The sequence below is a fragment of the Odontomachus brunneus genome, unplaced genomic scaffold (assembly GCF_010583005.1).
Source record: "Odontomachus brunneus isolate Ranch 3 - 2012 unplaced genomic scaffold, Obru_v1 Obru_scaffold_052, whole genome shotgun sequence".
NCBI classification, from domain to species: Eukaryota; Metazoa; Arthropoda; class Insecta; order Hymenoptera; family Formicidae; genus Odontomachus; species Odontomachus brunneus.
The window spans coordinates 1863058-1875350 of NW_022639502.1; the positions used below are offsets into that span (position 1 = coordinate 1863058).

The window sequence follows — 12293 nt, forward strand, 5'->3', positions numbered from 1 at the left end:
AGTAAATCGCAAAAAGAACCTCAACAAAAAACAAAATTATTTCAAAAGATAATCATGATTTATTGTTCCTCAAATATAGCGTCCTGCAAACCTCAGTTATAGGTATGTCGGATACTGGCGGTATTCCACCAGGAGTTGTCTCCGTCCTGTGCAGAGCGTGTTTGTCTGTGATAGTTTTAAGATCGTCGATATCCGGAGTTATTGACATGTTGATAGCTGGGTAAATGAGAAACGCAAAAGTAGCTAAGGCAGTTAATGCCCATATGGGAATCGCTACTGCCCAGTATTTAGATGGCAAGTATGTCACACCCAAATAATCATGCAATACCTCATCTGGCACTAATGCCCAAATCACATACAACAGAAAGAGCATGTTTGAGCCTATATACATGGCATACCCATACACAGCTCTGGGTCCATATGGTGCTGGAGTATGCTCCATAATTACGTATGTACATTTTAAAATATCAATAACACATAATTAATCAAAATGCTAGGAAAAGACACCATTGGCTAATAATAATTGTACGTTGGTTCAGGTGGGCCAAATTGTTGGATAGTTTCTGTGACTAGCAACAGATTGTCAAAGAAAGATGTAAGTCCCACACGTACCTTTCGTGCTTCTTTGCCATTAAATGACCTGCAAAATAAACAACAAATATTAGTAAAACAATCTGAAAGAGAATTCTATTGTTGTGTACTTACACTTCTAGGATATTATTGTTTAATACAAGCTCCTTAGTCACTCCACCTCTTGGTGGTTCTTTGTCAACACGGAGTACCTGATAAGCCACTTCTGCTTCCCTCACAGTTGGGAAAGGCACGGACAAATTTCTGTACAATATTAAAGTTCTTAGTTAAAAACAAGTTATAAAGTAACAAGATTTATTATTGTCAAGAGGTTATACTTATATAAAGTAAGCATACACTTTGAAATTGCTCATGGCATTTTACGACAATACCAATTATTCAAACTGAATTTCTACTGGTGTCACGCTAATCTGTAATCATATATTAATAAACAATTTGTATTAGAGTGCAAGAAAATGTGACTGTTTATGTTTATATAGATATTAAGATTTAATTACGTTAAAATGGATTTGAATATTTGATTTTGTTACAATTTAACTTAAAGCCGATTATGTGTGAAATTGTGTAACATTATATCAACATACCTGTGACTAAACAAATATCAAGTTTCTCCAGGCTTTTCAGAGAGGTTATAATAATTACCACGTTTACCTTCGCTCGTCACGTCACAATTAATCCGAAAAGTCTCCGCTACGAGTCGCCACTGTCTAATAAAAAATCTTACAATTCAACGACAGGTTACACGTACTTTTTGCTCTATTATGAAAATAGGCAAAATACAACCGCCTGTATCTTTGATAAAAACAACAATAATAGAATAATTCGAGAATTATCTTAAAGCCTGGAGTTTCTAGTCTTCGTTCTGGAGTTTGTCTTCGACAAATTAAGGGCACAACATTACTATCATTCTTTACTAAGATATATTAAGTTAAATGAGAAATGGGGATCCTCCAATTTTAATGAAATATGTAGTTAATAAATCATTTTTTATATATGACACAATGAACATGCTATAAAATTTTTTTTTATCAGATATATCCAGTAAAAATATAGTAAAATAAAATATAAATAAATGGTATCATAATTGTGTGTAAGGATCTCCAAATAATATTATTTAATACCTTAACATTTCAGATCAATTTCTCTGTAGGGTGAAATGATGAGGTAGACAATAAAAACTTAATAAATACTAAAACTGCTTACATTGATCATGTAACAAATTATAAAGAACTATTCAACAAAATTATTGCACAATTATTGCACAGTTCTACAAAATACTGAAACAAAGAGAATTGTCACTACTCAGAGAACAAGTTGCAATTATGAAATTCAAAAATTTGAGAGTGTCTCATGAACGCATCTTTTTCACTGAATTTATTTAAATAAGATCGAGCCACGTCAAAGAGTGTGGTTCAATGCTATTTATAAGTTACTTAAGCGTTATACCTTTTACGCCGGCACGAATATACATATGTAATAATTCTAATGTTAATGACAACGTGTTTCAGATGCCTTACTTTAGATCTATACGTATTGACAACAGCATTTGCCTCACGCATTCACTCATTCTCACTTTCTATCAAATTATAAAGACTATCGCTTCAACAATGTCTAGCTAACTACTCAATTGCTATTTATAATCTATACATTTCTCACGGCATTCTTCTCGAGAAATATTGGAACTTGTAGTTTTCTCTTCGCTTTTCTCTTCAAGATTTCATTGCCTACTTAATGAAACAGCGACACACAGTCAGCGGCAAACGAAGCTGTATCTTCCAAATGCCGAGATATTTCGAATTTCATATGATACCGTAATTAGCAAGATATCGTCGAGCTTGAAATTAAAAAATGATCAAATGTCTTGGGAATAACAATGAGTGGTCCGTTTGGTGAAATATTTCAAGTGCAAATTATATGCGTTCTTGCGGGTACACAGACATTAATGAATAACAGATAAATATAAAACGTAACTTCAGTTGAAAAATTCAATGTCTTTTCTTCTGCAGTGTATCAGATTCTTAAATCCAGTCCTTTATCATTGTATTGCACATTGCTTAGCGATTTGTTTTCTACAACGTATAATGAAAATTAAATGAAAAAAAATCGGCACAAATGATTACTACTCCAGATTATGCTAAAAGAGAATCAACTTCGAGTTCGTCGAAGACACATATATTTTTATGTCGCCGATTCCCACAATATTTCATCTCACTTTATATATGTGTATATATTCCAATATATTACATAAACGCATGTGTGTACACACAGCGTTAAACGGCTCGTATGCGATCCAACGATTTTTGCGACAAACCTTGCGTGAACATGTGCACGATAGTGAATATTCACATTACACGTTTAGCATTAAATGTGAAATATGGATGTGCAGATTATTTATAATGAATGAAATATAACTATTACTTGATACTATAAATTGGAATATTACTTTAATTAAGTAGTAAATTGTCACAATGCATTTTATTGTAGAATGTTATTGACACATGCTACTCATAAATTTGCATATTGGACGAATAAAAGATAGGCTATATTTAGAGTTAAATGTGGTGTTACATAGTAAAGACAAATCGAAAGTTCAACATGAAATGTGTGAGATGCAAAGCAATGTAAATTCGTTCAAAAAACTTTGTGCAACAAAAACTTATGCAAAACGTTGGATCGTATGCGAGTAGTTTAATATGGGCCGAAGTATCTAACCGCGCTTTACAATTAATTACATTTTCACTACTATGTAGACAATAGGCATTCAATCTTATCTCTTTGCAAGTGTTCAGACGTTACAGTTTCAGCGCAGGATTTCGAACCGCTGAAAATATTATTTCAAATGAAGATCTCTTTCCGAAACCCGATGTAAACTTTCAATAAGACTTTACAGTTTTATGTTGCTTATTAGTCTTTAGAATATTGTTGAAGCTAAAATTTTTATAAAATTGTTAAAAATCTTGAAAGTCTTAAAGCATTGAAATATTGAAATCTTGCAAGATATGAGAACTCTTTAAAAATGTTGACAGATAATTTGAATAATTCTAAAAGCCTCAAAACTTTTGGAACATTAAAATCCTTTTTCATGATACTATATAGCTAAATTTAAATTTTCATAAATTTGAAAACTTTTGTTACAGTACTAAATATTGTGGATACAATAGATATTGACGAATACTAACAAACTTGAGACATCTAATTTATTCGTGATGTTATTTTTGCAATTTTGAAGAAAATAGTAATTTCAAAACTCTTCTGACTCTCGAGTTCTGACTCTTAAGGTTATCAGAACTATGCAACCTTTTAGGATTGTCAAGATGTCGAGAGTACTTGAATCCGAATAATACTCAAAGCAATTAGAAACCTACGCTGTACCACTTCGAATCGAAACTATCTCGAGCTTCATCATCATCCCATTGCTACTTGTTGACTCATCACTACTGCTGCGTAATCCTGAAGACTGGTCCGATCCTGAGAAAGAATCTTCGCAAGACCGACCTAAGCTCCGGTTTAAGATCAAAACACATAACTTCGCAAAGCGAAGGATAGCAAGTTGATGCGTGCACCGCGAAACGATGATCGCTCATTTTGAGGATACGGGTGAGCAGTAACAGCAAAATCGGCGTCCATGCGTCGCGGTGGGCCTCATTGGCGATCGCGAGAAAATACTCGAGAGCCTCGCATGCAACCTCAACCAGCCGCGCCTCGACTTTAGGCCAGTCAGCGCGATGTACCTCGTCGCTATACATCTTGAAAAGAATGCGTAACGCGCAGGCGAGTGATTGTGTCTCCTGTTTCAGCAAATTCGGCTTCATATTGCCACGAAAGCTAGCTTTCCACAGCACATTGCGCTGTTCATGATCCGAATTGAAACTTTTGGCAAAACGATGTGATCGCAACAAGCACTCGACCAGTTGAAGAAGATGATCAGTTGTCAAGGCACAATACATGCCTTGCTCCTCTTTTTGCTGATCGGCGCCAGCCCTAAAAAAATGAGATTTCATAACTCATATCTTGGTATATTTGAATACAAATAAATGCTTAATTTAAAACAAGATAAAATGCGTACAAAAAATATCTTGGACAGTACTACAGTGTAAGAATAACGAAATAAAAAATGTTAAATAGCAATTTGCAATAAATTTTCACAGTACGTTACTACTACTTTAGAAATTAATAAAATACTCACTTTACAAGCTCTGATGTCTTGCCGTTCAACATATCAGCCTGCGCGAGCGCCAAATTTTCTTGATCCTCCTTACGTGAAGTCGCCGGATAAAAGACGATGTTATCAATGGTTTGTATCAGTTCCAATTGAACCACGCACTTGATCAACAATGCTGAGAAAAGTTTCGCCTTCGGCAAAGAAGACTCAGTGCTGAGACTCTGCGCACTGTTGCTCCTTTTTAAGATTCCAACGTGGTGACCATCCGCCTCGCCAGTGATCACATCAAGATCGGATTCCTTGTTAGGCGACTGAGGCTTCCATGTGAGCAACGCCGACGGTAAAGTACTCTCGAAGATATCTAGCACGCACTGACACGTCTTTTCCCAAGTCTGCTCGTCAAACTTAATACCGTTGCTGATGACCAGGTTCTCTAAGCAATTAGTACCCGATCGAGCCAACTGTTCGTTGTCCTGTTGAACGCACCACAGCAGTTGGGAGTACAGCTGCTCCAGCAATAATGGGCCCAAAATGTCATAGAATTGAGAGAAGACGTCTACGATGGCATAAAGCGCGTGGTTGCACGTTGTTGTCATCCACTCCGCTTTCTGTAACGTTTGTTGATACATTTGTTTATGTACTTATTTTTAAAAAGAAATTCATCGTATATTTTTGCAGTAACTGGTCACAGTTTAAGATCGTATCATCAAGTCAGCTTTTGGAAATTACATTCATGTACAAATTAAGTGCAGATTAAAATTAGAGACAGAATTTATTGTTTGGAAAACGAACCTCAGTATGTTGCTCGGGTAGCTTCATATTATCGAAAATCCTGAAAAGGACCTGAAAGAGATCCTTCCACCAGTGAGGTTTAAAAGATGCGCCATGTGTCTTGACAACATCGAAGAGCACTGTCAATGCGCGCGTCCTGACGTCCAATTTGCATCTGCTGACTACGCAAGATAATTCGAACAGTAGTGGGAACCAACCTCTTACCTAAAAGAAAATAGAAAAGAATGAGATAATGAGTATTCTATTATGGAAATAGAATATATCCTTTTTGAATATCTTTTCTTCTCTTTACAGATGATATTTTAAATAACTTCTATTTTTTTAAGATTTAGATACAAACTTCCTGTTTCAAAATATCTGTTACACTTCAAGAAAAACTGAATAAATATAATTTACATTATATTTACAAAAAATTACTAATATCTTCTATTTTTAGCTGCGATTAGAAAAGAAAGATAAGTTAATAACGCGTGAAAGGAGTGAATGAAGAAAACAATACCCAGGCTCGGTCCTCCTCGGACACCATCCCACTGTCGTCCATCATACCCTCGGCGAACAGGTTGGGATTCGCGTCGATATACGACGCGCAGGAACGTATTAACCGAATTGCCTCCATGCTGGTGTCTGGGAAAGACGCATTACATGCGAACTCGCTCAGACACTTGACAGCGTCCTGGAAGGAATCCACCATAATGCTGAAATCCTCCGCATACAGTTCATCTGCAAATACATGCGCTCAAATTAATATGTTAATATATAATCCGTTTAAAATATATTAATTCTGTATTGTATGTTATTATAGTTATTATAATATTATAGATGGTTATTTAAAGAAACCAATTTTTATATAGCCCAAAGATATCGGATAAAAAAATCCACAGCTTGTATACACGCAAAAATCATTAAAAAACTCAATGTTAAAACATTTCTGATAGTAATGCATTTCGTAAAATGTACAAATGTATTCGATCGTTATTTACTTATTATCTTGCCAGTCATCGAGAAAGCTAACTCAACGACAGATTCGTCACGATCACTAGCTGCATGATGGAAGACACTAAAGATGTTTTTCCAACCAGATCTGATGTTGGGTGCTTGCGAATGAACAATCTGCGCCACACATCTAACGACCATATCTCTGATGACGGGAGACCTACATCGGATTGAATCGAATTATACTTTGCGATTGGAATACATCTTAATAGATACACCATATAATATCATGTATAAAGTAGGTAAATTAAAATAAACATATTATTCAACGTTATTTTACGAAAAGTGAAATGAAAATAATTAAATTAATCAAATCGAATTACCTATTCTTTTTCATAATATGCTCGAACGGCCTAAGGAAATCCTTCTGGAACCTGAAGTTGGCGAATTCGCCTTTCTCGATAAATTTGGTGGCTAGCTGCCTCAGAGAATCTACGGCGAAGAACGAGATCTCTTGCCTAGGACTACATCCTACCCTATCAAAATGGTCACCAAGAACTTGCCAAATTCTAGACCACTGCAACCTGATGCGTCCCATGTTATAATACGAGATTTCGACGATTTTCGTGAGGGAAAACATACGCGGCTGTGTGGGATGTGCCAGCTCTTCAAGAGAGACCTGATAAAGCATATTTATTATTATGAAAATTTATTGCATAAAAAAGCTTATTTAAGAGAAACAAACCTGGCAGAGAGCTTTGACAAATTCAACAATAGCGTCACCGTCGAGTCTAGTGGAGCCGGTGAAGATGCGATCGACGGCCACGACAACGCTTTGCGAGCTGGTCTCGCCAATGGACTCCTTTACGCTGGGGTCCAGCGAGCTCAAGTTCAGACTGTTGGCTTGATGCGAACCGACAGAATGTGTGAGATTACCGAAATTCGCTAACGGCGAAGGAAAGTGTGGCTTCGATGGTGGACCCAATAGCTGAGGCCTCACACCTGTACCGATGAGTTGTGCTAACTCTAACTGCGAGATGCACTTGACGACATCGAGCCATGAACCACCCAAATAGTTGCCGTCGGTATGAGCTACTGTGATGAGGGTCTTGATAGTGTCGATGTTCTTTGCTTTCATCTCGGTAATGGGGGAGTTAGCCGTCAGCAGAGTGAATCTCGCCAATGCTTGTACATAGGCATCGCGCTCTAGACTCATGTGGAAAATGCAGGTAATACGAATGGCACACCTGAAACATCATAAATTAAAATGTGCAAATTGAAATCATATTTTAAATTTATATTTTACATATTTTACATATTAGATTTTTGTGTAAAAATAAATTTTGTTTTGAGAAACATAATTTGGCATGTATCTTACCTGATGCCGTCCAAGCAGAGCGACGCGATCTCCGGATCGTCGCAATCTTGAAGCCCGACGCTAAAAGCTGCAAGGAACGGCGTCCAGGCCATCTTGAACATCGGCCGCACGTGCTCCAAATGTTTAGCCGTGGTGAACGGTGCTTGAACGTGACTCACGGACTCCATGAGATTCTTCGCCGCAGTGGAGATCACCTCCATTTCCATATTCCACAACAATCGTCGTTTTTTCTCGCTCGAGATCAGCTGCTTGCCGGCGAGTCGGCTGTTGTTCGTGTTCGATTTCATCTTGATCTCATTACCAGCAATTTCGTCGTAGATTCTGGAAAGATATTCCTCAGGGAGATCTTCATTATCGCTGATACGTCGATTCAACCTGATAGAGGAAAATAAAAAGATCGATCAAATTTACTCAAACATCTTGCATAAAAAATATGTGTTACACATTTCTCGGCTTCCCATTTTATATTTAGATCATATATGTAGAAACATTATTATTTTAATATATATTACAATTAATCAAGTATCCATAAAAAATTAATTTTAATAAATTTAAGTTTTATTATATTTAATAAATCTATAAAACTCTTTTTATAAAAATGACAAATTGTATGCGTGTATGACTTTACTTAAAAAATATACACTAAAATGTACCTAATATACTGTTCCTTAGTCATCTTATTCTTGACTTGTGGCGAGTGCAAGTCGGTCGTCAGCATAATAATGGAAAAGCCGAGGACATAAGCTGTATCCGCGCTGGTGAATAGCCCATTATTAGGATTGCACTCGCAATAACGACTGGCGAACTTCTCCATCAAACGATCGATTTTCTGCGCTTCGCCGGGGAGTCGGAATCCTTCCAAGAAATACCTGAGTGCGGTGACTAAGTCGCGCTCGGCGAAATTCATCTGGTCGATGTAGTGGTACATCACCTGGTTATGGTTATGATCGCCTAGGAAATCACCGATGGCTGTCTTGTCAAGTCGTTCGTCCAGATGTAGCCACCTGGCCACGTCCTCCGGCGATGTTCCAAGCAAACCCTGCTCTTGCAGATATTGCACACCCTTTCCAGGTTTTCGACTGAAGATCTCGATGCCGGCTTCCCACACTTCCTTTTGCTGTTTCTGCACTTCGTATTGTTCTGGCGAATCTGGAACCTCCTTGTTGCCGGTCAAGCTGGAGTTGGCCGATGAAAGACTGCCAGCACTGCCGTAGCGTGGTAGCAAAGTCTCCGGTGCCGGATCTGGCGGATCTGACAACGGTTGCTGATCTGCAGGCACGCTGGGATTTACGTACAAATCCCGGCTCCATTCTACCATGCATTTTAAGATAGACACGAGACACTCGAGACCGCGGATGCGCATAGATTTCTCCTAAAAAAATAAAACATTTATGTTATTATATTTAATATTTTAGAATTTTAACGAATTAAAATCCTAGTTAAAGTAATTTGTTAATTACCCATATAAAATATGTATTATTTCTCATCTACTTTATAATTTTTCTATAATCTTTCATTTAAAACGCACCTGATTTGGCGATGCGCCAAGTTCCAAGGCCTGACGACCCTGGGCGATCTTAGATAGGTCGTTGACAAGCCTTTCAAAAAGGTTGGCGGCGGAGAGATCACAGTCGTAATTAACATAGATGTCTACGACGCTCTGAGCATCCGCGCAGATCCTAGTGAGTGCGTGTATAACCATCCATTTATGCTCGAAGGAGCTGCTGGAAGTTTCAAGGATATTCATGAAGATTTCCTTAAAGAACACCTCGATTTGCATTTTGAGATGCACTTTGAAGCGCGCAAGCAGTGCCAAGAATAGCGCCAACGACAACTCGAACACCTCCGGCACCGACGAGACTCCGTTCTTCGACAGGGCAACGCATAAGTATTGCTTGATCGCGATGACGAACATCTCATTGGAGCGTAACACCGGGCCGGCGTTTTGTAGAATTCCCAGTAATAGTTGCAACGACAAAATCTTCGAGCGGAGTTCATGCGACCTCGGATCTGGCGTGCCGTCCGGCAACGGTTTCATCGAAAGCTTGCAAAGAGCGCGAAACACGAGGAATGCATCCTTCTGCAATACATGCGTGAACTTGGCTGTGACCATATTGTCGTTCTCGGCGGTCGCTTCGTCGCCGTTGTCTTCCGGCCCATTTTCAAGACTGACCTCCTCCTCCAATGGCACCACGGAATTCACCACATCGTCGAGAATGCCTCTGACGATCGTCTGAGGATCTGTGGCATCGCCGTTGGTGACATTCTCCGTGCTTAGCTCTGCTTCAGCCTCACCATTCGCTACAACGGTGCCTCCTCCTCCCTCTTGCTGAGACTCTCCGTCGATCTTCACGCTCTCTTCTTCGGCCTGAGACTCCATACGCGCAAAGATCACGTTGATCATCTGAGTGAGAGTCGCGCGAGCCGTTGTCTGGTTCACCAGATTACGCGATGCCAGGTAGACATTGTAAACAGTGCGAATCGTTAGCAGCACTGTACCCTCGTGCACCTCTACATGTTGGCTGGTCGTCACAGTTAATAAAGCTTTAATAATCTGCAACTGTACACCCTCGTCGGTTTGCGGACCAGTAAAACAGGTACAGATGGTCTCGACGATGCGCACAATCAGCAGTTTGCTCGGTTGCGTAGAGTCAGGCACATTGCCGGTCAGGTGACCATACGCTATTAGCTTTTGCAAGCAATCAAGCGCAGTCACCACGATCCGCGGCGATTTACTTTGACATGCTAGTTCGAACGGCAAGAAGTACTTTTCTGCAGTGATGACATTCGAATCGCTCTTAGGCTGTGGTAATGCATTGGATGTCACCTCTACACCTTGCACAACTGGTACATCCTTTATCTCATTGCGAAGATCCTCTAAAAGATGAGTATAATGAAGAAATAGACAATTTTTTAAGTAGAGCAAGAGCCTTTATAATATGGCAAATTTTATTCTTAAAGCTTAAATTATAAAATAATTCTTGATTCTTGAAAGTTTTTCTAGAGTTTTAAATTTTTGATATCATAAGCTTAAAAAATTAATAAACTATGAAATTTTAGGTCTGTTCAATTTCAAAAAACTTCCTAAACCAATGTATACTGATGCAATAAAATGAAACAAGACAAAATATACTTGTCTCACTCTAACTTATTGCATCAGTATATACACCAATTAGTTCTTTGAAGGAGGTTCTTTGAAAAAGGACAGGACTTTTACTAGTAAAGTTAAAATTATAATCTAAAATTATTCAAGATTCTTTTAGATAATTCCTTTAAAATTACATACTTAAAAGTTTAGATTCTTGAACTCTAGTTTAAGAAAAAATTAGCAGTAGATAAATTATAAAAATTATATTTAAAAATAGTATGTCTCAGATGTGCTATCACTCAGTAATTTTATATAATAACACTTTCTTTATTTATAGTTTTAGAAAAATTTGTAAGTTTTTACCAAGTGCAGACTCGCAGGATTTCCTAAGCTGCGAGAGGTGCGAACGCTTGACATCCCGATCAGCTAATATCTTTTCCAAAGCTCGTACGATAAACATTTCTCTGGTTTTGGAATTATTTTGCATCATCACCACTCCCAACACTGCAGCTGGAGATTTATGCTCATTTAGTGCTCGTTGGTCAGTGTGTCAACATTGGTGCAAGCTAATGAGCAGCTGTATATGTAACTATATTGTATCTCTACTTGGCTAACTGCCAGCATCTTTCACCACCTTCTGATTCTATTGCCACATAACCTTTGTCTACGAATCTGGGAACATCATGAAGATATCAGTGAGGTAAGGTAAGGACAGGTAAGGTCGAGTAAACATCCTCAGGTTGACATATTCACCTAAGCTGGAAGATGACAGCTACATTTGATTCTTCGAAGCGATAATAGAACAGAACCGCGAGAACGCGGTTTCTTCGGAGACGACGCTCTCCGTCTATCGCATCGCCCGTCGGCGAATTTTGAACGAATATTAAACGACGACCGACACCACCATCCGACACTCGTACTGACATTCACCGGAACCGACCGGAACGCAACCGCGGATGACGACGACTCGCTCGCTCACCCGCTGTCGCGTTGTGCGGCTAACTTCACGTGACGACGTACTTCCGCAAGCCGCATTCGTGAGTCAGCGATGAAAATGTGATGTACGATAATATTATATTAGACATGCAATTTTGGTTTATTTCTTCGAGAATATGGATTCTTATTTTTACATTCTCTTTCATCGACAAAAATGCTTCTAAATTTGAGATATGTCTTCTAATTAGCTTTGTAAGCACATTAAAAAATACTTTTATCGATAAAAGTAAAGGACTTAATTAGGTGCCATATTCTTAACGTACATTTGAATGCTAAATACGCCTTTTTTATTTTTAAGCTAAATAATTAAATGGGATCTTGCTGATGCAAGAACTTAAAATAAAAAGAGTGTA

The 12293-nt window shown here is 38.3% G+C and overlaps 3 protein-coding genes across 4 annotated transcripts; all 3 read right to left on the reverse strand.

The window, feature by feature from the left end:
- Nucleotides 1-36: 36 nt before the first annotated feature.
- Nucleotides 37-483, reverse strand: LOC116845514 (phosphatidylinositol N-acetylglucosaminyltransferase subunit P). Its single transcript, XM_032818288.1, has one exon. It carries the CDS (start codon nucleotides 440-442, stop codon nucleotides 53-55), a length of 390 nt encoding a protein of 129 aa, XP_032674179.1. The 5' UTR covers nucleotides 443-483; the 3' UTR covers nucleotides 37-52.
- On the reverse strand, nucleotides 481-1304 carry LOC116845515 (EKC/KEOPS complex subunit LAGE3). Of its 2 annotated transcripts, none has more exons than XM_032818289.1 (4): nucleotides 1176-1304; nucleotides 928-1001; nucleotides 706-834; nucleotides 481-640 (listed from the first exon to the last, which is right to left on the reverse strand). In XM_032818289.1, exons 2-4 carry the CDS (start codon nucleotides 942-944, stop codon nucleotides 514-516), a joined length of 273 nt encoding a protein of 90 aa, XP_032674180.1. In that variant the 5' UTR covers nucleotides 945-1001; nucleotides 1176-1304; the 3' UTR covers nucleotides 481-513. The 2 variants fall into 2 exon arrangements, with proteins under 2 accessions (XP_032674180.1, XP_032674182.1); XM_032818291.1 differs by lacking the exon at nucleotides 1176-1304 and adding an exon at nucleotides 1089-1150.
- A 470-nt stretch (nucleotides 1305-1774) lies between these two features.
- On the reverse strand, nucleotides 1775-11956 carry LOC116845510 (brefeldin A-inhibited guanine nucleotide-exchange protein 1). The gene is made up of 12 exons (XM_032818282.1): nucleotides 11698-11956; nucleotides 11308-11616; nucleotides 9385-10733; nucleotides 8510-9228; nucleotides 7857-8231; nucleotides 7224-7725; nucleotides 6862-7157; nucleotides 6526-6698; nucleotides 6045-6265; nucleotides 5546-5749; nucleotides 4778-5361; nucleotides 1775-4572 (listed from the first exon to the last, which is right to left on the reverse strand). Exons 2-12 carry the CDS (start codon nucleotides 11432-11434, stop codon nucleotides 4026-4028), a joined length of 5097 nt encoding a protein of 1698 aa, XP_032674173.1. The 5' UTR covers nucleotides 11435-11616; nucleotides 11698-11956; the 3' UTR covers nucleotides 1775-4025.
- Nucleotides 11957-12293: the final 337 nt, after the last annotated feature.

What these genes read in the sequence shown, in the direction of transcription:
- LOC116845515 (XM_032818289.1), bottom strand. An exon ending in AACAATAATATCCTAGAAGT is followed by an intron (nt 641 to 705) that starts GTAAGTACACAA and finishes TTTATTTTGCAG; the next exon opens with GTCATTTAATGGCAAAGAAG.
- LOC116845510 (XM_032818282.1), bottom strand. Translation starts at nt 11,434, where the DNA reads ATGATGCAAAATAATTCCAAAACCAGAGAAATGTTTATCGTACGAGCT. An exon ending in CTCTGCTTGGACGGCATCAG is followed by an intron (nt 7,726 to 7,856) that starts GTAAGATACATG and finishes ATGATGTTTCAG; the next exon opens with GTGTGCCATTCGTATTACCT. An exon ending in CCGAGGAGGACCGAGCCTGG is followed by an intron (nt 5,750 to 6,044) that starts GTATTGTTTTCT and finishes ATTTTCTTTTAG; the next exon opens with GTAAGAGGTTGGTTCCCACT.
- LOC116845514 (XM_032818288.1), bottom strand. Translation starts at nt 442, where the DNA reads ATGGAGCATACTCCAGCACCATATGGACCCAGAGCTGTGTATGGGTAT.